Source organism: Oncorhynchus nerka, linkage group LG5 (assembly GCF_034236695.1).
Source record: "Oncorhynchus nerka isolate Pitt River linkage group LG5, Oner_Uvic_2.0, whole genome shotgun sequence".
Lineage (NCBI taxonomy): Eukaryota > Metazoa > Chordata > Actinopteri > Salmoniformes > Salmonidae > Oncorhynchus > Oncorhynchus nerka.
The window spans coordinates 56,790,968-56,817,449 of NC_088400.1; the positions used below are offsets into that span (position 1 = coordinate 56,790,968).

Genomic DNA, 26,482 nt, shown 5'->3' on the forward strand with positions numbered 1-26,482 from the left:
ACTTCACTGTGCAACCATCAACCACACCCCGACTCTGACACCTCTTTGCCTCTTCCCTCCCAAGGCCTCTACCCCTCCTCTCTCTTGTTTTATTTTCTTCTGATGACAGGATGCCAAGATACTCATTAAAATTCCTGTCTTTACGATCTTCTGGCACAAGAACAAGGCCCGAAAGTCCCTTGGTACTTGGTGAACAAACCTTTAAAAACAGTCATGGACACACAGTGCACTGCTATGGCCTCTATATGAGTTCTAAAGTAGGCCCTGTGGATTGTAGAATGCACCGATCTCTACCATGATGGATGGGGTTACTTAGAATACATTGCATTTGATTTCAAATGTTCTGCACTGTAAACTACGGAGGCTCTAATTGCCTAAGGTAGACAGACCTATTGACAGCTCTCTAAATGTCTTTGTCCATGCAAGTTATCCATCGCTCCACTAGATGTCATTGTTTTATATGAAATGACCATATTCAGCTTTGCTACTGGACTATTGGTTAAATATATCAATTGATTAATATAATTTTTTAAAGAATGCGGTATGAAGGTAGCCTAGTGGTAGCCTAGCCTAGGGGTTAGAGCGTTGCGCCGCGCCAGTAACCGAACGGTTGCTGGATCGAATCCCCAAGCTAACAACAACAACAAAAAGCTGTCGTTCTGCACCTGAACAAGGCAGTTAACCCACTGTTCCCCGGTAGGTTGTCACTGTAAATAAGAATGTGTTCTTAACGGACTTGCCTGGTTAAATAAAGTGACAGACCGTAGGCCTACCTGTATGCTTGTTTTTGGAACACTGACTGAATTTGAGACTGGAACTCGTCTGAATGGTTAGAAAGGAAAAGGGCCCGTTCTGTGCTGTCAGCAGCAATCACGGCAGTTACTGGAAAATATGTCAATGACCACCAGGCCTATACACAATAAATACAGTTCTGCCATGTAAATAATAACATTTCAATGGTCTAAGAAGGGATGGACATCATACAATTTGAGTTAGAATCAATTCTAGAAATTACATAAGCCTATATTCTCCAAATGTCCAATATCTTTAGTTCGATTGATTAATAACTGCTCAACAAAAAACATAATCCAATCACAGGTTAATTATAGTATAGTTAGGGTAATTATCTTGTTATGGCAGATTTTTGTTTCTTGGCTCCAATATTCCAAATAGGCATTAATGATCATATTTGTTATAATTTATGTAATTAATTGAATGAATCGTTAAGTTAAATGGGGCTACACACGTTTCAGTGTCTGCACTTCGAGGTAATAAGAAGGGCTGGAATTCGGGTGGTAAGGACGTTGGTTGTTTACTGTTGAGGATAAAAACATTGCATACATTTCAGCACACAAAATGACTCAAGTTTGTTCATTTATCTAAATGTAATGTTATTATTATGCAATTATTTCGTATTTTTAAATCCTATCTACACATACAATATCCTACACATACAAACCCTAGTCTAATATGTTTTAAAAATATACATATAAGTATATTTAAAACATGTCTATTTTAATTGGCTGAGACACTAAAACCTTATGGGGAGCTTGGATGCAGGTCAAACTCTTAATATTAAACAATGGTGAAACGTTACACAACTTTTCCCTAAACCTTGAGCCTTAGTTGGTTTGGCTAGCCTGGCCCATCTGGTACAGCAAATGGTAATACTCACCAAAGAGCTAGCGAGGAGTGAGAGAAGAGAGAGAGGGGGGAGAGAGAGAACCAGATTGAAAACATACCAGCCTGGCGTCTCAATACCACATTTCTGACGAAGAACGAACCACCCTCAAACCTTTTAGACCTCTTCAGGCTACAAAGTTCGATATCGTGCAATGTTTTCTTAGTAAGGGAGGATCGATTTCAAAAACTTGTTTCGTTTATTCTCGGTGATGGATTGTAAAAAGTTGAGTCGACACACATAAAGTCTTACGGTGAACTTTTTGAGAAGTTGGGAAGAGGAATGTAGTTAGTCTTGATCGTGTTTAGGCTACTAGAATATAACTTATGGATTTCATCCTTGCATCGGAAGGAGTTTGTTACTTCTTGCTTTTTGACCGAGAAAGTTTGACCTAACGGTAATCTTCGATCGCGTTGCTTGTACAGAACTAGTGGGCAAACAGAACCGAGGGAGACGCACCGGGTCAGACCATACCGACCACAGGCATCACCACTGAGGTAGGTGGACTGGACATGCATGTGATGATGAACTCTGGAAATCATATTTCTTATTCATTATTAGAATATTATTCTTATTGTGAATAGGCTAGTCAGTCATTTGAAATATTCATTTCAGTGCAAATTTGAAATTGTTACTTTGAATTGCCTAAAAGGGTATTTAAAACGTAACCTATTAAAATAGCGTTTTCTTTGGAATGTTGACCATACAGAATAAATACAAAACTATGAAAAGTGGGAACATGAATCATATAGATATAGACAAAACGTCCCATTCGGAGTTACTTGAAACATCTCCACTTTCAACTTAACTGACTTCACATTGGAATGTCACAAACGCTGCGCGGCAACTTGATCTATTTGTCAGTAGATGCGCTCAGAGCTGTGCACGAGACATCATAGCCCTATGGTTGCATAGCGAGAATCCTTAATTGCTACATTAAAAAATGTACTTATATTTTTTTTAATGATATACCCATTGATTTTTGAAGAATATAAATTTTGTTCAACTGTCGTACCCCATCATAACCCCAAATATAAGCTTGTTTTAGTCCAATATTTAGTCCCTATATTTGTAAAAAAATGTAAATGTAAACAAACGCTGTAAAACCTCAGAACATGGTTCAAACTATAATGTTGACATCATGGATGGTCAGTCCTTGCATCCATAGCTGTGAATATGAATTTGAGCGTGGTTACATGTCTCCAGGCCCATCCCTCAGCTTTTTACCAAAACAGAGTCTGGATGTTCGCTTTGTTATTGTTTCAATGAAGGATTCTAGCTTTAACTTGAGCCTTCGTGACTTTAGCCTACTTGATTGAAAGATACCGTTCCTAAATCCCCTGAATCTGAAAGGTATCCAACTAGCAGAAAATGTGTGTGTTTACTACTGAGAGTCATTAGCAGTCACACTCAATGCAGAACATCTACATTGCTGTGCATGGGAATTTACAATCAAACTACACTAAATCACATCACATGACTAACCCCATCCCTCTCTCATATGAAATGAAATGTCATTTGTCACATGCTTCGTAAACAACAGGTGTAGACTAACAGTGAAATGCTTACTTACTCTCCCCTCTCTCTCCCCTCCCCTCCCCTCTCTCTCTCTCTCTCTCTCCCTCTCTCTCTCTCTCTCAGAGGTTCCCTTCTTCCCACACAGCAAAGAGTAGTAATTGCTGCCATACCCTCCATAAAACTAATATTTTGGTTTGTTCAGAGAGGCCCCTGACCACAGCAGTCTGCCCTGGAGGCTGTGTGTGTGTGTGTGTGTGTGTGTGTGTGTGTGTGTGTGTGTGTGTGTGTGTGTGTGTGTGTGTGTGTGTGTGTGTGTGTGTGTACTATGGCTCTATCGACAAAGGCAGCATTAACTGTCTCTGTCCTAAGGGGACAACACTAGAACCACTAAAAAACAGTGGCTCACCTCACATATTTCTTATGGCACAGTCCTTATGGATTACATCATGTGATGTGAGTCAATTTTGTCAGGTTGTGTAAACTATGCTTTCCTCTGTTTCAGAGGGAAAACTCTGACCGCAAAGTTTGAATCTGTCAGTTTTAATACCATGAATTTTCACCTTTGTGTAAATGGTATTATACCGTTATCCAGCTTGGCTGTTTCTACAGCTTTGGCTCAGACAAAGGCGTGAACATTGTTGTACTATTCCTCTCAACACCACATCACATCTGGCTCAGGTCAAACCAATTGCTATCTTTGGAGGGAATTTGAATATTAATCAAACTTTGTTTAATTCCATTGTTTAACTTAGCCTCCATCAACTATTTATCTGCTCGTTACACTGCCTTGTCTAATATAAGTTTTCTTTCATTTGAAAAAATGTTATTAAAAAAAAGAGGCCAATATCCCAGCCAGCACATAACGTTCTGAGAACCATATGTTTGTTAGAGCTTGGTGAGAGTGTGTTTGTCCTATGGTTATTTTGCGTACAACCTTCCCACAATGTTCTGGGAATGGTGCAGGGTGCCCAGCTAGTGCATAACATTCATGTTTCTTAGGTGTGAATTTCAGTACTTCAGCATAACTTTTCTTACATGTTTCCTTATGGTTCTATTTAAGTAATGTTCTCAAAATGTTCCGAGAACATTCCTGTGCGGCAATTTGAGTAATTCAGCATAACGATTTCTATAGGTTTCGTCATGGTTTTATTTAAAGTCGTGGTCTCAGAACATTTAGAAAATGTTCCATGAAAACCCACAAGAAAACGTTAGTATCATTCAAAGAACGTTCTAAGAATGTTATTTAAAACATTTACTTTCCGTTCTCAGCGTAAACAAATCTCTCTCTATCCTCTATCTTGTTAAATGTGTTCAGGAGTGTTGGCCACGCCCACTAATTGGCCACACTTGATCTTATAAGTGCTTGTTTCCTTTGAAATGAGGTCTGTTTGAATAGACAAAAATGACCAGCTCTGTATGAGTAAAAAAAAACACATGGCATGCTAGCTGAATATTATAGGTTCGAATCTCCCTGAAATCATTCCACAATAAAAAAAATACATGTGTTTGCATGATTAATACTTAAGCAGATTCATTTCTGTCGGAGATCAAAACTATTAGCTCAAGTTAGCAGTATTTTTAAGTCTTATTGAAACATGTTCTAAGAACGTTAAATGATTATCTTCAAATAACCAATAATATTCGTTCTCAGAACATGAATAAAACCTCCCAGGAAAACCTTCAGGGAACCACCGTAAAATGTTCCAAGAACTTCCCTGCAACCTAAAAATGTACTTTCCCAGAACAGGCCAAATTTTCACTTCTGTTCTCAGAACATTTAAAAAACGTTCACTTTTACCAGTCAGGAAACTTATGGTTTCATTCCCAGAATCAATGGAAAACCAAAAATGTACGTACCCACAACTTCCAAGGAATCAAATGTGCTATCTGGGATGTATCTTGCATTATAAGACCATCTTAACAACACATTCAAATTTTAGCTCAATCACTGTAGATATCTACAGGTCATACTTATTTTATTTATTTAGATCAGACTGCCTCTATATTCTCTCTCTCTCTCTCTCTCTCTCTCTCTCTCTCTCTCTCTCTCTCTCTCACTCTCTCAATTTTAATTAAATTTGCTTTATTGGCATGACGTAACAATGTACATATTGCCAAAGCTTACCTTGGATATTTACAATATGAAAATAATAAGAATCAAAATTGTCAACGGGACAACAGTAACAACAATATCCAAGGGTCAAAATAACTGAACAATAACAATAAGCATACAGTAGAGTACATGTGCAGGTTGATTGGTCTGTCAAACACTGTCCCTCATCTTATGGCAGGCAGCAATGTAGTGCGCTGCCAACCCACAAGTCTCTGCGTCCTCCCCCAACAGGACTGGTAGCCTACTCTCATCACAGAGGTCTTTGAAACCTTGAATTAGGGTTTCAAATTTGGTTAAATGACACTCTCTAATTGTTTTATATTTTTGACATTTTCTCAGGAAATGCAGCTCTGTCTCAGGTTTCCTCTACAGGGAGCCAGGTTTTCCTGTGTCTACCCTTCTCAATGGCAAGACTGTGCTCACTGAGCCTCTCTCTCTCTCTCCATATACAGTATATATATATCTTTCTCTTACTCTATTTCTCTCTCTTTCTCTCCCTCTTTCTTGATTTCTTTCTCTTTCTCGCTCTCTCTTGCTCTCTCTCTCTCTCTCTCTCTCTCTCTCTCCCTCTCTCTCACATATCTTTGTTTTTGCATAATCTAGATTCTAATTGTTATTAATCAATCCCAACCAGTTGTGCCCCTCATACCAAGATACTGTATCATATGCAGAAAAATCTATTTTAACACAAATGCAATTATACATGATGAAAACAGAGCTCCGTTTCATGCAATGGCATCACAGATTACACACACACACACACACACACACACACACACACACACACACACACACACACGAGAAATCAAAGGTCCGGACCAGAGGGCCACAGGGGACATGGGCCTCTCTCCTCCTCTCATCCTCTGCTCCTCAGTACTGTATTTAATGTAGTGTGACTCTTAGTTCCTATGGCTCTGCTTTGATTCACCAGTTAATTCATTCCTGAAGGGACGCTATAACCCTGATGATCTCTCCTCACTCCTTTTGACAGCAACAGGGAGTGTGTGTGTGTGTGTGTGTGTCTGTGTGTGTGTGTGTGTGCGTGTGCGTGTGCGTGTGTGTGTGTGTGAGAGAGAGAGACCGATATCAGTAATAGAAATGTCCTCGTGCAGTGAAAAGAAGTAAGCAGAATCAACAACACCAACCATTTCAAATGCAGCCTAAAACCAGTGACTGGTGCCAGGGAATCAGTGGGCTTTGAATGGTGTCAGAGGGTAAGGGGTCGTTTTGATTTCGCATAAAGAAGTGCATTCATGATTTGGCCATGGCAAGGGAAGAAACTTGAGATGTGATAACTTATTTGTCAGCGCTGAATAGCTTCAAAGCAGGCAACCCAAATCCTGCCTGTAGGGGTTCTGTATTAGATCAGGGCGACAAGTGATGACATTGGAAAAGAGCTGAAACGCTGCCAAGCCACAGACTCCTTACTGACAGACTAGAGAACCCAGGACAGGGCTTGTCTTACATGTTGTATACACCCAGCCCATGTGTTATCCCTTAGCAATCAATCCCCTTTACCATCTTCTCCCCACACGGCAGCACACTCAGCTCCCAGCTCCTACAATCAGGCGCAGGGTCAGGATCTGGTTGAGGCTCTCCGTGGGCCCTATGAGGCCTCGCTCCTCCCTGTAGAAGTCAAGGACTGCATCCTAAAGGGGCGCCCTATTCCCTATTTACTACTTTTGACCAGGGCCTATAGGGTAGTGCACTATATCGGGAGTAGGGTCTCACTTGGGACGCAGCCAAGGACTGTCGGGGGCAGTAGCAGTCTTCATCCTGTGGGCCCTCATGCCTTCACACTGAGCACCAGAGCCTCGCTGGGGTCACTGGGCCTTCCACTGTGTCAGTAGCCATTAGTACTGCATGGATTTTAAGGTGAGCTGTGTGTGTTTCACACTGTTATGCCGCTGTTTGGCAGCTGTGGCTGGTGGACTGGAGAGTGGTTACAGCCATGGCTTAAGGGTGTTTGAAGAGATCTCTCTGGCTGTGGCGTTTCCCTGTCATGGCGACAGCTTCCTCTGAGCAGGAGCTTACCGGTTGGTTAAGAGGTTAATGTTGTGCTAAATAGGGAGATCAGGGCGTTGCTGATCAGGGTGGCGTTTTGGGGATAAACAGTTACTCACCCTTTTAGAGCCTCAGCTGCCAACAGCAGAGATGACGGAAGGAGTCCAAACTGTGGCTGTAAAACATGAGGTGTGTAACACGGTTTAACACACCATTTGGCATCCGGATAAAAAGACAGCGGTGATACCAAGTGGTTAATCAATGCCCACATGCCACTTCACTGTTGCTCAGGGCGCAACCCTCGTTGCTCTGGGTAATACACATAGCGGAGCGAGCCCTGTTTGCTACAGTGAATCTGTGTTAGTCATGCGAGTGCCTCCTCCTCCTCCTCCTTTGCCTGAAGAGGCCTCTATCTCTAGCAGACGAGAGAGGAGCAGTCATTCTTTGGGCTGAGTCACGGTGACAGGCTAAATCCTCTAGTAGGTGGTTTCTCCTCTGAAGTGGAGTTGGAGCCGTAAGCTCAACATCTGTACGACATTGCCAGGACCTGAAGGGATCGCCCACAGGATACAATACTTACAGGCAGGGGATGGGTTCTTATCCACGGGGCTGCTCTCTTCGTCTCGCCTCCTCTCTGCTTCGTCTGACCACAACAAGCCAACCAACCAATTTCCTCTGATCCTATAGAGAGAGAGAGAGAGAGAGACAGAGACAGAGACAGAGACAGAGAGAGGAGCATCGCTGCCCCTCAGGACCACTCAGTCTCAGCCATTCTCGGCATGAGGACTGTGACTTTTACTTTGCTTCGTTTCTCTATTGTTTCACTTCACTAATTGAAGTGAAACACCAATTGAAGTGAAATAATCATGATATGTATCGTGTGATAGTGAATAGCGGTGATTCAGTGTGGATTCCCAGTGTGGGTAAAGTCACTGGGGAAGCCAAGCCAGGGGAAAAAAGCCATATTACAACCTACTGTATGTGTTGTGATAATTGTGTTGTTTGCTCTATATCCTGTTAGTTCATATGCCTTGACACCGTGATACATAGGCCTAAGGCTGAGACAATAAGAAGACACAGTGGCAGAATAAATTCAACCACACCTGTGTTTCATCACATAACCGGAGAGCAACCTCTTTTCGGTGAAGTCCACAAACAGTTACATGACCTACAGCATGTTCAAGTAAGTTCATGTTTTTGACATTTTCGGACGACTAAACAACTATTGATTTAGAACCACAGAGAGTTACCGCAAGTTGCAAAGAAAACATGAGCCGCCACCGCTATTCCCGCACCATTTACACTTCATCAAATCACCTCTGCTTAGTCTAATACAGTGACATCTAAAATATACGAAAACCTATTTAGTCCAATCAACATAAGCTAAATATGATGTGGCTGTCCATGGTTCTGATTTCTGTGTGTGTGTGTGTGTGTGTGTGTGTGTGTTGTCAAGCAGAAAAAACACGTTGACTCACCCTACATGTAGAGAAATGCCAATTACCATCCTCCTCTCTTTCATGTTGACGGAACGATCTGTGATCTGTGACTATTTTTTTTGTTCCATCCTCTCGGGCCAGGGGCACAATGTTTGAATTTATGGTTGAATCAGAATCAATGTTACATTAATTGGCCAGTATTGAGAATTAAGTAAAACCATAAGTCCAAATCCCTATCTCCATCCATGGCTAATTTAGAAAGGGCCAATTTTAGCTAGCTAGCTAGCCACCGGACAACAACGCAACAAGATGCAACAATTCAAGTTGATTCTGTATGCTCTCGATGTGACGTGATTGGAGTGAAGCCAAATCCAAACTGGCTTCCCTTGACACTTTTTGTTTTGGTTTTGCCAGGACCATTCACGTTTGACCTCTCTCAATTTAGTTCAACGCTGGTTGGCTATTATTATAACTTCTTTTTATCAAGGGAGGCCGAATGCTCGCTGGCTTCCCTTGAATTCAATGCTACGGGTGGCAACAATGTCCTTCTCTTTTTTGACCAGACAGCATCAGATAGATGGCCTACACGTACAGAGACAGAGGGGCGCCGTTTCGCTCGCTCGGATGCTTCCTCTGGTGAGATACATTCGGCCTCTTGCAAATTGAAGGAATATTATGAAACACGGAGAGACAAAAGATACATTATTTAATGGTGGGTTTTCAAAAAAATGTCATGGTAAATGTTTTGGGGGATGCCCGGCTTCCCTTGGCATCCTTGAATACACGCCACTGCTCTTGTGTCTGTGATAGCCCTTGTTGTAATGAAACGCTTCTAGGCTAGAGACTCATCCAGTGACTACTATACTCCTCAGAGAGTGTTCTCAGAAGATCCTTGGTGGGCCTTTTGAGAGGGGATTTCACCTATTCAAATGGTTTGGTCTCCATTGTTAGACACAACAACCCCGTTTAAACTTGAACATTTTCTGCATATAGTCTACGTTGCAAACATACAGCGAGCCAAATAGTAAAGATTCTTCACGCCACCACAAGTGATCTCCCTACTTGTGCCAATATTCATAAACAGTATGTGGGCTGCTTTTACGAGATTTAAAATTTTTCAGAAGGGGGGGACACGTAACCATAAATTCAAGAAAGTGCCCGACGCCCGGGCTTCAGTCCCTTCAGAGAGAGGCTCGGTAGTGGGCCTGACTCTGCTCTGTGATTTTACTGCACCACCGTGACCTTTCAGTGTTCAGTCACAGCCATTTGTTTGGCTGACAGCTCGCGGTGTAATAACTAAGCGTGGTGATGGTTTGCGGAAAGCTGTAAGTAATACTCTGTGATGTGCCAAACTGCACTCTGCTCCGGTAAAGCAGGAAACCAGCACCTGGAATGCAGAGACATTCATTTTTCAAGACACGGGGAATACCCTTTTCTCTCACGGCCATTTTGAATCCTAGGTTTTATTCTGGGTTTCTCACAAGAAAAATACATGTATGTCAGAGTAACTCAGAACGACAGTTAATACACCCAGATATTTTTGTTGCTCATAATTAACCATATGATACAATACTTTTTGTCCAAGACTCTTTTTCATACAACTATGGCTAACGGTCTAACGATCATGGCTAATGTTTATGTAACGGATGTGAAACGGCTAGGTTAGTTAGCAGTGGTGCGTGCTAAATAGCGTTTCAATCGGTGACGTCACTTGCTCTGAGACCTTGAAGTAGTAGTTCCCCTTGCTCTGCAAGGGCCGTGGCTTTTGTGGAGCGATGGATAACGATGCTTCGTGGGTGACTGTTGTTGATGTGTGCAGAGGGTCCCTGGTTCGCGCCCAGGTATGGGCGAGGGGACGGTCTAAAGTTATACTGTTACATTTAGTTCATATCTGCTCTTGGAATTAAGACCTTGTTAGTGAAAGGAGGATTAGAACAACAAGAGGAACGTCCCCATTGGTTTAGCTATGAGGGTTGAAGCTGTGTTTTGCCTACTTGAGTTTGCACACAGGAAGTGGACTGGACAGAGGGTTAACTAGATAACTGTACTCAATCAATTCTCAGTCTCTTAGAGGAACATCTTTCCATTCCAATCTTATTCAGACAGTTTCCCGATTATTACGCTTCAATGACTTGAAACTACAATGACTCATAAGTACCGAGGCCATGTTAAATACACAGTTGAAGTCTGAAGTTTACATACACTTAGGTGAGTCATTAAAATTTGTTTTTCAACCACTCCACAAATTTCTTGTTAACAAACTATAGTTTTGGCAAGTCAGTTAGGACATCTACTTTGTGCATGACACAAGTAATTTTTACAACAATTGTTTACAAACAGATTATTTCACTTATAATTCACTGTATCACAATTCCAGTGGGTCAGAAGTTTACATACATTAAGTTGACTGTGCCTTTAAACAGCTTGGAAAATTCCCAAAAAATTATGTCATGGCTTTAGAAGCTTCTGATAGGCTAATTGACATCATTTGAGTCAAATGGAGGTGTACCTGTGCATGTATTTCAAGGCCTACCTTCAAACTCAGTGCCTCTTTGCTTGACATCATGGGGAAATTAAAAGAAATCAGCCAAGACCTCAGAAAAAAGTTGTAGACCACCACAAGTCTGGTTCATCCTTGGGAGCAAATTTCCAAATGCCTGAAGGTACCACGTTCATCTTTACAAACAATAGTACGCAAGTATAAACACCATGGGACCACACAGCCGTCATACCGCTCAGGAAGGAGACACGTTCTGTCTCCTAGAGATGAGCGTACTTTGGTGCGAAAAGTGCAAATCAATCCCAGAACAACAGCAAAGGACCTTGAAGAAACAAGTACAAAAGTATCTATATCCACAGTAAAAACGAGTCCTATATCGACATAACCTGAAAGGACTTTCAGCAAGGAAGAAGCCACTGTTCCAAAACCGCATAAAAAGCCAGACTACGGCTTGCAACTGCACATGGGGACAAAGATGGTACTTTTTGGAGAAATGTCTTCTGGTCTGATGAAACAAATATAGAACTGTTTGGCCATAATGGCCATCGTTATGTTAGGAGGAAAAAGGGGGAGGCTTGCAAGCCGAAGAACACCATCCCAACTGCGAAGCACGGGGGTGGCAGCATCATGTTGTGGGGGTGCTTTGCTGCAGGAGGGACTGGTGCACTTCACAAAATAGATGGCATTGTGAGGAAGTTATTATGTGAAGTTATTATTATTATTAAGTTATTATGTGAATATATTGAAGCAACATCTCAAGACATCAGTCAGGAAGTTAAAGCTTGGTCACAAATGGGTCTTCCAAGTGGACAATGGACCCAAGTATACTTCCAAAGTTGTGGCAAAATGGCTTAAGGACAACAAAGTCCAGGTATTGGAGTGGCCATCACAAAGCCCTGACCTCAATCCCATAGAAAATGTGTTTGCAGAACTGAAAAGGGCCTGCAAACCTGACTCAATTACACACCAAAATTCACCCAACTTATTGTGGGAAGCTTGTGGAAGGCTACCCGAAACGTTTGACCCAAGTTAAACAATTTAAAGGCAATGCTACCAAATACTTATTGAGTGTATGTACACTTTAGGCCCACTGGGAATGTGACATTTTACATTCTTAAAATAAAGTGGTGATCCTAACTGACCTTAAACAGGGAATTTTTTACTATGATTAAATGTCAGGAATTGAAAAACTGAGTTTAAATGTATTTGGCTTAGGTGTATGTAAACTTCAGACTTCAACTGTACAATAGTTGAAGAGTAGGAACAGAACACAGCGCATTAAATCTTTACCTTTGTAGATCTAGTAGGGTGGGGGTTTAGTGACACATGGGATATACTCTGTACAAAATTGCTTGAGCTTCTTCTCCTCTCAGAGCTCCTGAAAGGAAATGAGAGCTGAACCGTATTGGAGGGAACTTCAGTTCAAGACCGAGGTGCTAAAACAAACAGGCATGGGTTTCAACACAAAGACAGAGGCTGAATGGGAAAGTAGTTTGAGGAGTTGCTGTTCTTCTGTCATAAATAACCTTTTTGTTAGGCCTTGCATTGTTCGATTTTCACGGTTAAATGGATCATTGTGTGTCGTGTTTAAAGGTAATGGCGGTTAACTATAGGAGGTAGAAGTTCATTATTTCTCACAGCTGTGTATCTAAATCTACTGCTGGGTTTATTATCATGGTAATTAACCATCTCCTAGCTTCTAAAATAATACTTGTCTATTCCCTCACATTTAGTTAGCTTTTCAACTTGAATAAAGGTATGGTTTATTGTTTCTACCATCAACAGATTTAGCCACGCCTCTCAAAGATAAGACATTCATACAGTGCCTTGCGAAAGTATTCGGCCCCCTTGAACTTTGCGACCTTTTGCCACATTTCAGGCTTCAAACATAAAGATATAAAACTGTATTTTTTTGTGAAGAATCAACAACAAGTGGGACACAATCATGAAGTGGAACGACATTTATTGGATATTTCAAACTTTTTTAACAAATCAAAAACTGAAAAATTGGGCGTGCAAAATTATTCAGCCCCTTTACTTTCAGTGCAGCAAACTCTCTCCAGAAGTTCAGTGAGGATCTCTCAATGATCCAATGTTGACCTAAATGACTAATGATGATAAATACAATCCACCTGTGTGTAATCAAGTCTCCGTATAAATGCACCTGCACTGTGATAGTCTCAGAGGTCCGTTAAAAGCGCAGAGAGCATCATGAAGAACAAGGAACACACCAGGCAGGTCCGAGATACTGTTGTGAAGAAGTTTAAAGCCGGATTTGGATACAAAAAGATTTCCCAAGCTTTAAACATCCCAAGGAACACTGTGCAAGCGATAATATTGAAATGGAAGGAGTATCAGACCACTGCAAATCTACCAAGACCTGGCCGTCCCTCTAAACTTTCAGCTCATACAAGGAGAAGACTGATCAGAGATGCAGCCAAGAGGCCCATGATCACTCTGGATGAACTGCAGAGATCTACAGCTGAGGTGGGAGACTCTGTCCATAGGACAACAATCAGTCGTATATTGCACAAATCTGGCCTTTATGGAAGAGTGGCAAGAAGAAAGCCATTTCTTAAAGATATCCATAAAAAGTGTTGTTTAAAGTTTGAAACAAGCCACCTGGGAGACACACCAAACATGTGGAAGAAGGTGCTCTGGTCAGATGAAACCAAAATTGAACTTTTTGGCAACAATGCAAAACGTTATGTTTGGCGTAAAAGCAACACAGCACATCACCCTGAACACACCATCCCCACTGTCAAACATGGTGGTGGCAGCATCATGGTTTGGGCCTGCTTTTCTTCAGCAGGGACAGGGAAGATGGTTAAAATTGATGGGAAGATGGATGGAGCCAAATACAGGACCATTCTGGAAGAAAACCTGATGGAGTCTGCAAAAGACCTGAGACTGGGACGGAGATTTGTCTTCCAACAAGACAATGATCCAAAACATAAAGCAAAATCTACAATGGAATGGTTCAAAAATAAACATATCCAGGTGTTAGAATGGCCAAGTCAAAGTCCAGACCTGAATCTAATCGAGAATCTGTGGAAAGAACTGAAAACTGCTGTTCACAAATGCTCTCCATCCAACCTCACTGAGCTCGAGCTGTTTTGCAAGGAGGAATGGGAAAAAATGTCAGTCTCTCGATGTGCAAAACTGATAGAGACATACCCCAAGCGGCTTACAGCTGTAATCACAGCAAAAGGTGGCGCTACAAAGTATTAACTTAAGGGGGCTGAATAATTTTGCACGCCCAATTTTTCAGTTTTTGATTTGTTAAAAAAGTTTGAAATATCCAATAAATGTCGTTCCACTTCATGATTGTGTCCCACTTGTTGTTGATTCTTCACAAAAAAATACAGTTTTATATCTTTATGTTTGAAGCCTGAAATGTGGCAAAAGGTCGCAAAGTTCAAGGGGGCCGAATACTTTCGCAAGGCACTGTATCTTGACACAAAGACACACTCAGGAACACGAATGCGCGCACACACACACACACACACACACACACACACACACACACACACACACACACACACACAAACACACACACTTGACATGAACTGAACTTTTTGTGCCATTCTTGAGAACCCATTTAGTTTTCACAGACTGAGTCACAAACAGTTGACATGGGGAAACAGTTAAACAGACCGGACAGACAGTGAGTTTGTAGGTCTACATTGTTAAAGCACAGTTTACTGCCCCTTGAACAAGCTGGGAGGGTTGGCAGGAGGTAAAGGCCTGATGGACAGCTTTGTCTACTGTCTTTACTGCTGTGGTGTCTCTTTGAGACAGTCTTGCAAGTGTGGGGGGCCAGGGGCCCTTTTTCTCCACTGACGCTGCTTTGTGGGGAAGGTGGTAAATGTGGCACATGAGAGCACTAGTGTCGTGTCATTCATTCATGCCCCTGTCAGCCAGTCCTTTGGTGTATTTTGGTTTTCATTAGTTAACATCAGTCAGTCGAGGAGAGGGGAGGAGAGGGGAAGAGAGGACAGGAGAGGACAGGACAAGAGGAGTCGAGGAGAGGGGAAGAGAGGACAGGAGAGAACAAAGGAGTCGATGAGAGGGGAGGAGAGGACAGGAGATGAGAGGAGAGGAGAGAACGATGAGTCGAGGAGAGGGGAGGAGAGAGTAGAGGAGTGGAGTGGAGAGAACAAGAGGAGTTGAGGAGAGGGGAGAGGAGAGGGCCCTGGTGACCAACAGGAGAGATCAAGCGTGCCCCTGGTCATTTGTTTACCTTGGTTTCCATCTGTCAGTGTGGTGTCTGACACCTGTAGCGTCCCATAGCCCTGGCTCTTCTGTCTCCTCTGCCTCCCGTCTGTCCGGCCAGTCTACGCTGGGGGAAGATACGACCATGTGTCGCAGCACTTCAGAGGAGGGACAGTTTTACCGCTCCTCCTCCCCCATCTCCACATACCTCCCACATACCCCACTTACACCTAGTCTTGGCAGGAGTCTTATTAATAAGACAGCCATTACGATCTAAATACACTACTTGAACACGTTCAAGGAAAAATCTTGCCTATATTGTGTAAAGCAGGTGTTAGCAAACTACAACATCAACTGAACTGAGGCCAGCCTGCAGTGTGCAAATCTCTCAAACAGCCATCTAAACGTAGAATGACTTGGCAGGCAGCGCGCCGCTTGTTTACCTTTGTTGAACCTAGCCGCTTATCCTTTGCACTGTAACGTGCAAACATGTCGTGGTTTTGTCCTGAGCGAAGTCTCATTTGAGTTGCTGCTTTCTTCCAGGACCCCAGTGATTCGTGCTACGGTTTGCTGTCTCCAAAGGTGGTTTGGCGTTAAACTAGCCTGGCTGGCATCCAAGTTTATTTAGCTGTGGATCTTTTCATCCAGCGCTATTTGACCTGATTGTTCAGCCTCGCTTGCAAAGAATAATACACCCTTATGTTCAAACGTGTTGCGAAAAAACAGTGGATTTCTTCAGAGGATGCGGCCTACAGTATAATGTGTCCTGCTGTATACATATCACTGGCCTACTATGTATACATGTCATATGATGATATGATAATGACAATGCCACCTCATGTCGTTTCCTTCAGAGCTTCTGATGTCCAGAATGGAGACCTCTGCCCCGACGACCACAGAGAAGAAAGGCTCTGGACTGGATGGAAACGGCTTCACTGGCCTCCCGAGGAAACTCTCACCTTCAGCTGTCACCAGAGGTACTGTACACTTTTCTTCAATGACTTTTAAAGAAGAAGGGAGGAAACGGTTTTAGTTTTACTGTAAGGATAAGGGTCCCTGCATCCCTACATACTGTAAGACTGTCACACCAAGCCAAGGACTTACAGAGACTGACAGGGCCCGGGGGTAAGGAGGAGGTTTGAGAGAGAACATGCACACGAACTATACATATCAAAGATAAAACGCTGTCTTGGGAGAAGTTGCTCTGGGCTCTAATCGTCCCCGATAAGGCTCTTCCTGTAGCACCTGGAGCAGTCAGAGGTGACTTACAGTAGAGCTGATAGGAATCAGTAATGTAACGTAGGGCCCTGTTAAAGAGCATCATTAATACTGAACAGGTATTGTAGCATAGCTGTGTGTGTGTGTGTGTGTGTGTGTGTGTGTGTGTGTGTGTGTGTGTGTGTGTGTGTGTGTGTGTGTGTGTGTGTGTGTGTGTGTGTCACGGGGAGAAGTTCATAAAGACTAAAGACAGTGACGTGGCTCGATTTGGGGGCATAATCTCTGATTAATGGTTTGTATAACTACATGGGGCTGGCCTGGGAAAGGTCAATTGGCTGTGTTTGTTGAAATTAATGAAAAGTAGCAGTGTGCCTCTTTCATCGGGCGGTCGGGAGAGACAGAGAGAGAATGCATGTTTTAAAGATGTCAGTGAATGTGTGATGAAAGGCCAGTATAATGAGGTTGAAAGACCTTGTTCTTACCTCCAGAGTATCACACTGATAAATTACTAAAAATGTCTGGTAGAGTAGAGTTGCAGTGTGCGACATGGCCCTTCCTTCAAAGATTGACAGAGATGCAGATTGACGGCTACCTTTGAAATGGTAATAGAACTTCTTGTGATTTAGTGACAATTTTACTCTTTAATGAAGGGCTTGGTGGCCTGCCATGATAAAGAAATATCCATTAATTGTTTAAGGAAGAACAAAGATAAAAATAGGCCATTCATTTTTTTGTCCCTAACGACTGACATCAGACCCAATTTTTTTGAAACCTTCTATAGACCTCAAGTTTGTTTTCATAGCCTTGTGGAGTTTGCAGAGCACGGCCCGTTAGTCCAACAATAATTGAAGGATTTTGCGTGAGAATATGGAAAGACAATTTGAGTTGACAAAGAGTTCAAATAGTAGGGGTCTATAAGGGCGATTCTGTGATGTCCTAAACGTCTACTAAGAATTCTTGCTACAGAATCCAGTAGTTTTTCTCCTAATTTAATTCAGAGTGAATCCTAATCTTTAACCTATCAGAAGGGCCAAAGCTAATTCGTTAATTAGACCCATTTCAAGATGTCACTGATAACCTCAACTAATACACATGTATGAGGACACTAATAACACGGATAGTTTTGTCTTTGAAATGACGTTCAAGACTAGTGTCCACCGCGATGAGTAGAGACAGACAGACAGAGAATGCATGTTTTAAAGATGTCAGTGAATGTGTGATGAAAGGCCAGTATAATGAGGTTGAAAGACCTTGTTCTTAACCTCCAGAGTATCACAGTGCTGGTAGAGCAAAGCTCCGTGGACAACATAGCCCTTCCTTTAGAGATTGACAGAGATGCAGGTTGACAGAGGTGCAGGTTGACAGAGGTGCAGGTTGACAGAGAAGCAGGTTGACGGAGATGCAGATTGACAGAGGTGCAGGTTGACAGAGATGCAGGTTGACGGAGATGCAGGTTGACAGAGGTGCAGGTTGACGGAGATGCAGAGATGCAGGTTGACGGAGATGCAGGTTGACAGAGGTGCAGGTTGACGGAGATGCAGGTTGACAAAGGTGCAGGTTGACAGAGATGCAGGTTGATGGCTACCTTTGAAATGGTAATACTACTTGTGATTTAGTGACATTTGTATTATTTAACGAAGGGCTTGGTGGCCTGCCATTATTAAGAAATGAAAGATTAATTGTTTAGTAGGCTAAATCAATCTAGGACGTATTTTACATACACTATAAATGGGACATGAATCAAGTGGGACTTTGTTTTCAATAACTTATTTCATGTCGACATCTATATAGTTAATTCAATTCTATTTTATTTCCAGCTAACTCACTCATTTTGTATTGCTCTACAATGACTTAAATCATATGACTGGCCATGAATAAGCATTTCTAATATGGAGCTTGGAATGTCTGAACAATGGTTCTTTTGTCGTGAAGGAACATGGTTCCAGACCTGAGCCTTCTGGCAATTAAGAAAACGTTTGATCGCCTACGAACCCGAAAATCCTAATCTGTTAATGTGATCACCCTCTCGAATTTAATCTCAGTATGCCTTCCTCAATGGAGCCAATTCACACACGCTGAGGTCATATGTTAAAAATACTCTCGGCCGCAGCGAGCGATAGAGAGGCCCTTCTGTTTGGGCCAATCGTCTTCTGTGGATAAGCTCCCTCAGCCCCGTAGAGAGGGTCTTGAAAGTAGGTTGATTTCCCTTTCAAAGGGGCCTGGAGAGAGGTAACAAGGCAGGCCCCCTGTGTCACCCCACCCTCTGTCTCCTCCCGGCCCTGCTATAACTATGCTTTCCCCTGGTCTGCAATGGCTCAGGTTCTGCTGGGTCTCTGCCTGGTGCTGTGTTCCAGGCTTGTGTTTCTCTCTGTCCTCCCTGGCTGCGGATCTAAAGTGGAGCTGCTGTGTTAAACCCGCATCCATCGGCCTCTCTCTTCCATTAACTCCTTTACCCTATCACCATTAGAATAGTGTCACGGTCCATATTTGAATCGTAATAACACCACACACTCACACCCTCAGTCCAATAGAATCCGGTCTGGGTAGAACCAGCTTACCGAGTTACAGCTTCATAGGTCTCAAAATCTGCCAGCACACCAAGACAGGGCAATTACTTATCTCAATAACATGCATTATTATTCCTGTTTGCCAGACACAGATAAGTGAGTATGCAGTGTGAGCGCAGCCAAAAGAGACAAGGTCCTTGAACTTAAAAAGCACATTCCCGAGCAGAACCGCCTCCTGCTTTGGAATGAAAAGTAGACCATTGTAATATACCGCCCCTGTTCCCGGCGCTGTAGCTTTATTGTCCGTGTGTAGTTTACTACGGGCTGGTGGATCCTTGTCAGCTAAGTCGGGCCCACCTCAGAGGACCAGACATGGCCGACCGGCTCCATTATAGAATCCCCCCTGTTTTATTCTCCTGTCTGTGTTATTTATTCACAACAATATCTTCTCTATCAGAGGACAGGGCTAATGCAGAGTTTTAATATGTTATTTACGCGTAAAATAAAATGTAAAAAAACAAGCGCTCTATGCGTGCAGGCCGGAAGCGTGGGGGTGCAATGAATGGGCCGCTCCGCGCTCCCATCTTTTATATCAGAGTTTAACAATCTGGATTGCTAATAGAACCATTTATCACGGAGCGGTCATTTATTTGATGTGAACATGCAGGCAGCCCAGGTCTGGTCTCCGATCCCAGAGGTCTATGGAAATGCGTGCACACATTGGATCTCAAGTAGGAGTCACTTTGTTTAAAATGGGGGCCCAGGTGCACCGACCGACCAGCCTGGTCTCTGTCTGGTCCTGTTGATGGGGGGGGGGGGTAGTTGCTGCTCCTGTCCACAGTCTGTATTTTATATTGGTGGAAGGACCAGGAAGGTGATGTTAACTGGACCTATAAAAAGTCTGGAGTTGAACTTCTGGACTGCAGCCCACGTTGTTTACTGAAGCATGGCTGGCCTCACTTTCTGTGTGTGTGTGTCTGTGTCTGTATGTGTGTGTTCATTGGTAACTGCCGGGCCTGGACACAGCACAGCTAACCCTCACCACTGGGCCGTGCACAGGGTTTTGGTTCAATTTAATGAATTGAAATGAGCTCCTGTATTTTCTGTGACAGCCCGCATCTGTCTGGTTAGCGGTTATAAAGGCTGCCGGCCCGGGCAGACCGGGTGTATAGGTTTATGAGGTTTCATGCATGACTTTTATGATTTCAAATCCGTTTCATAATTTGCAAGGCATTTACAGACATCATACATTGTCGAAATTGTGCTGAGATTTTCGGGAAGAGGTGAATATTTGCCTTATAATGTTATTCAACTCTTATTGATATGTGTTGATAAATATAATTTTGTTATTTGAATTAAAAAATTGAAAAAAGAGTTGTATGCTGGTGAAATATAGGAAGGTCTGTAACAGGGGCTGAGAAACCGGAAAAGAGCAACGTTTTTGTTTTCAAAGGATTAAGCTATTTGTATACCTTTCTCACCTCTCTATCCATGCTTTCTAAACTAAGCCATGGGGGCCAGAGCTGGCGCTATTCTGCTGGTAATGTTTGATTCACTGGCTTTGGTGGCTGGTGACATACATCTTGCTGAGAGTGAGTTTGTCATTGGAGAGGGTGATTGATGTGGCGCGGCGAGTGCCTCTCGGCCCCCTGGTTCCCCCCTGCAACGCTCCGGCTCTTTCTGCTGAGTCGGGCCGCCCGTAGGGAGGATGCCAAGTACTTAGCACCTCCCGGTCTGGCCCCCTGGACCCGGGGCCAGGCCTAAACAGAGTCCCACAGCCCCCACAGGCCAGGCCTAAACAGGCTCAGAGAGTCCCACTGCGCCAGAGGAGAGGAGTGGAGAGGGAGAGGAGCGGAGAGGGAGAGGAGAGACCAGGGACAAAACAATGAGATATATTTTCTTCTGAGCCTGTTTCCTCTTACAGACGATGACTTATGCCTATGTTATTCTTGAGGTAATGAACAGAGGTAATGGTCAATGACGGGCGGCACTGTCGTAGCTATCTTTACTGGGCTAAACATTGCTGGCTGTTAAAGTGCTTAGGTCCTATCATGCCTTAGTTGGTATGAAGGTGGCTAGAGCTAACAGTAACATTATTTAGATTGGATAGGAGAAATGGAATCCCAGACCCTGGTCAATGGGTCCTCTGCTAGATGGATGGAGATGGAGGATGGGTCTGGGCTGTGTAAATAGTGTTTTAAAGAGAGTTGTGTTAGCGATAAGGACGCTTTCTTTATCACCTCCTTGATGTCTGGTCCTAGGGCCGGGGGCTGCCTGGCTACAGCAGGGAATAATTGATGGGGGCTGAGGCTGGATCGAGGATGTACGGGCCCCAGCCCCCGGCCCCCACCACTGGCTCCCTCTGCAGCAGCAGCACATGAGCTACTGGGGGACAGGCAGGGAGCACTCGGGGGTCAGGCCGCTGGCAGAGAGAAATGCGGCAGAAAAAGCCTCTGCGTCCCCCAGTCCACCTCTTCCTACTAGTCCAAAAGGATGGCCACTCTCTCTCTCTCTCTCTCTCTCTCTCTCTCTCTCTCTCTCTCTCTCTCTCTCTCTCTCTCTCTCTCTCTCTCTCTCTCTGTCTAAATGAGGCCTTCTCAGGGAGAGTTCAGAGAGGAGAGACAAGCCCCCTGACACTGGGAACTAAGGTTTACTTACAACTCAGACAGACTAGGATCTCTCATTCTGAACATCCTTGTGGCATTTTATATCCATATATCCATATCCAAAAATGCAATTAACAGTGAACAGTAACATATACTGTGCTTTTGAGAGAGGATAAAGAAACAGGAAGTCACACTGCATCGGTAGTGTCTAATATGAGCATGTACTGATGAAGAAGTCAATGGAATGAATTACAGTGCTCTCAGGTAGTAGTGGCTGTAGTCTTTCAATAGAGCGTACAAGTCTTTCCACATGGAAACGCTCGGTTGTTCTGAGGACAGAATAATCGGGCTTGGTAATGGGATTTCTTTCTGCACAAATACATTTCTGTGGCATTTTATGTAAACATTTAGCTAGTTGGCTTTCCAAGATGCCGTCTTCCTTCTCCCTTTTATGTGAACTTGGATCTGGGGGACTGGCTAGCCATGAAGATTAGGTAGACTAAGTGAAAACAGAAGTGTTTTCTTATTTTTTTTACAGGCAGGGCAGTAGATCGCCCAGATAAAACCTACTCTCTCTCTCTCTCTCTCTCTCTCTCTCTCTCTCTCTCTCTCTCTCTCTCTATTTCAAGAAGTTGTTTCTTGTTGTGCTGGGATATGCTTGTGATTAGAGCGAGTTAAAAGTTTAAAGATGAATGGCCTAGATACTCAAGATATCAGATATATGTTATGTTGTGTGATTTTTGTTTCCCTCAAGCGAAACAGCTCATGGAAACAAAACCATAGCCACTGCAGCTGTATTGAATGTCTAAGACTGTGAATTATTTCAAAATGTGAGACCTCTGTTATTAAAATACAACTATGCCAAGGTGACAATAGTAAACTATCAATCTAGGTATTGTTAGCTGAAGGCTTGGTTTTCCGGTTTATCACTGTGAATAAAGAGGATCTTTCTAGACCTTCTTAACAGTCCCTGTAATAATGTGTATCAAACAATACTTGTCCCATTGGTTTACTTCTATTCCAAGTTCAAAGTCTAATGTAATAGTGAGCTTTGGGCAACAACGTCTATCTCTCAAATCCATTAGACTTAGTTAGCATGCACTGAGCACCAAAAACAACATACTACATTCCTGGAGATTTACAAGTGTTGGAGGAGAGGTTGGGAGAGGTTGAGAGAGGTTGGGAGAGGCTGAAGAGGTTGAGAGAGGTTGGGAAAGGTTGAGAGATATTGAGAGAGGTTTTGAGAGGTTGGGAGAGGTTGAGAGAGGTTGAGAGAGGTTTTGAAAGGTTGGGAGAGGTTGAGAGAGGTTGAGAGAGGTTTTGAGAGGTTGGGAGAGGTTGAGAGAGGTTGAAAGAGGTTGAGAGAGGTTTTGAGAGGTTGGGAGAGGTTGAGAGAGGTTGGGAGAGGTTGGGAGAGGTTGGGAGAGGTTGAGAGAGGTTGAGAGAGGTTGGGAGAGGTTGAGAGAGGTTGAAAGAGGTTGAGAGAGGTTTTGAGAGGTTGGGAGAGGTTGAGAGAGGTTGAGAGAGGTTGGGAGAGGTTGAGAGAGGTTGAGAGAGGTTTTGAGAGGTTGGGAGAGGTTGAGAGAGGTTTAGAGAGCGATATATGGATGCTTCAGGGGATTAAGAGTCTAACTCCCCCACTTTTCCCCCCCTTCTTCTTCTTCTTCTTCTTCTTCTTCTTCAAGAAGCGGCATACCATTCCCAGCAGGTTCTGATTTAGCGCTGCTTTCCCTGCCGTGTGTTGTGTTCTTATAAGTTCAAATTACTGCCCTTGTAGGCTGCAGTACAGGCCCAGTGAGCTACCCTTCTCAGACAGAGAGGAGAGGGTTCTGCAGTCCAGAACATGGGAATCTGCTGCCACTACCAATGCTCCAGTGATCCCTAGCCCACTGCTCTGAGTTAGGGATGCAGCCCAGCCCTAGACTGCCACTGTTAGCTTACTGTCTGACAGTGTAGCCACAGGGCCTGTGGATTACCCAAACCATAATAAACAGATACAGGGGAAGGGGAGCACGTGGGAAGGGAGACGGTACACACACACACACACACACACACACACACACACACACACACACACACACACACACACACACACACACACACACACACACACACACACACACACACACACACACACACACACACACACACACACAGACACACACTGGACCGGGGACAGCTAGCGTGGTGCACTCCTTGTGTAAACAGATCAGGGCGTGGGATCCTAGCGAGGGGCAGACGGGTCATCTGGGCTCAAACCAGACTGACTAAAGTTCTCATAACGGACCTCAGCTTAGACACATCTGCCCTCCGCAGAATTAAAACACAACACGTGTGTGTGTGTGTGTGTCCGATTAGCTCGTAACCTCATACGGTCAACTGAGGTTCACTTTACCATGACGCTGTGTGTTTATCTGGAACATGGAGTCTTCATTGCAGTGGGCTGGGTCAGTTGCTCAAAGAAGAGGCAAGCTGAGGCTACACCTCTCTCAGCCTCTCCCCCACAGAGCCTCTCAGAGCTCCCGCTCCGCATGTTCAGTAGTTAACTGTTGGGGTCAGGACTGGAGCACCAGGCAACAGGACAGCAGATGTACTCATGTGGTACTGATCTGTGATACTCACTCATCCAGAAGAGAACACATCAGGAGTTATTGAGCATTGCACATCACTGTGGCTGCAGCAACAGTCTGTGTTTCAGGCGCTTTTGTCGTGTGCGGGTGCTTGCCCTGCTGCACACATTGCTCATTTGCATGATGAGGGGAGGATAAATGGGGTAAAGGGGAAGAGAGTGAGAGGGAGGAGAGGAGGAGACAAGAGGACAGCCTTGGGTGAGTCCTGACTGGGCCGTGCGAGACACCATCCGAGTGTTTGTGTTGTGGTGTAATATTGCTTTGTTTTTCTCTCCTCCTCTGTTTTTCTTCACTCGATCGTGTTGTGTTTTGTAGACATTACCCTGCCAAGAGTAGTCTGGCTGGCAGCCAGTTGTCCCTGGGCTCCAGGTGAACCCTCCCTGCCTCCATTAGTCAGTCAGGCAAGCCTCACCCTGCTGGGGGAGATGAGGAGAGGAGACTCCCAGGCGTCTTGGCTCTGTGAGGGCCGTCACGGCTGTGCCAAACCCCCAAAACAAGCTCCCGTCCCCCCACATCATTCTGCCTGGTGGTGCTGGTAGGATCAGTCTGACAATGCTAAGTGTGGAGTGGATCCGTTCACACCTTCATGCACACTACAAACATTGAGGTTAATACAGTACAGTGAGGGGAGGAAGTCTAAACATACATAGACACATGTAATCACATTAATGCAAGTAATTTAAAAAATGTATTTTACCTTTATTTAACTAGGCAAGTCAGTTAAAAACATATTCTTATTTTCAATAACGGCCTAGGAACAGTGGGTTAACTGCCTGTTCAGGGGCAGAACGACAGATTTGTACCTTGTCAGCTCTGGGATTTGAACTTGCAACCTTCCGGTTACTAGTCCAACGCTCTAACCACTAGGCTACCCTGCCGCCCCATGAATGAATTAGGGCTCCCTACATTTTGTTAATTGGACCTGAAAGAGTTTCAATTCACTTGATAACTGGGTACTTTGAATAGCTTGTGGCTTGACCCAAGTCATTGATTAAATCCCCCGATACTTTTACAAAGATTTAAAATGAACAAATAAAGAAATGCTTATTCATTTAAGCAATGATAATAAAGGCCCAAAGTGTTGACATGGAAATATTGCCCATCCCAGCATGGGCCCGTTCCTAACTCCATCTGACAAAAGAGAGAGAAGGAGGAGGGAAATAGAAGGAAAGAGGCGGCAGGACATGAGAAATCTGTGGGCTGAAGCAGAGAGGCAGAGAGAGAGAGAGACACAGGAGACTGGATGGGTGGGTGTGGAGCAGGGTGGCGAGTCGGAGGGGGTTCCGTTTGGATCAACAATGAGACCCCCTCACATCTATTCAGGCCTCCTGCTTCAGTTGTCCATCATAATGACATGTGATTTTGTTTGGATTTAAGACTGGTTAGTGGTAACACCAGTGTTTCCCATGCGTATTCAGCCCCATACAGTGAAGAAAATGTAGCTTCTATGAAGCAATTTGTCTTTGTAATGTTATCAAAAAGGAAAATATGAGCTATGAGGTGGGATATTGGATATTTCATTAAATAAATAAGGTCATTTTTTGGGACATGTATCATCAACTCCTAGCCACTTCAGTTCCCTCAAACTCCTTTTTTGAGGCATTACCATTCATAGGAAAATAAATATTGTAGCAAAGAAATGTGGGGGACCTTTTTTATACAAAATAATAATAATTTGTCCCCTTTTGTGTTTCAGTTGCAATATTTAACTGCTTTAGTAGTAGTGCAATAAAGTTGACCTATTATCACACTGCTTAAAGGGATTTGAAATAAGAGAAGGCGGACTGATTGCCTTGTGACTATGGAGACAAACAGCTGGAGATGAAGCAATAACATCTCATTAAGACAGTCAAGAGTTTACTACGCAAATCAAACCTCAAGTTAGGATAAAACACCACAGCAGTGTATTTGTCCGCTAATTATGAATCGTTACAAAAAATACCAGGTAACAGTACATTTATGGATTTGAAATCAAATATTATAACAGTGAAACCTTAGGTGTTCCACCTCTGTTAAAAGGTCTTGTATTTTTAAAATAGTTTTACTGTAAA

General features: G+C 43.5%; 1 protein-coding gene across 1 annotated transcript in view; it reads left to right on the forward strand.

The window, feature by feature from the left end:
- Positions 1-1,711: 1,711 nt before the first annotated feature.
- LOC115129690 (zinc finger protein GLI2-like) overlaps positions 1,712-26,482 on the forward strand; it is an 82,291-nt gene continuing 57,520 nt past the window's right edge. Inside the window, 2 exon segments of the mRNA XM_029660315.2 lie at positions 1,712-2,178; positions 16,325-16,447. Coding sequence (XP_029516175.2) covers positions 16,333-16,447 — 115 coding nt within the window. The 5' untranslated portion in view covers positions 1,712-2,178; positions 16,325-16,332.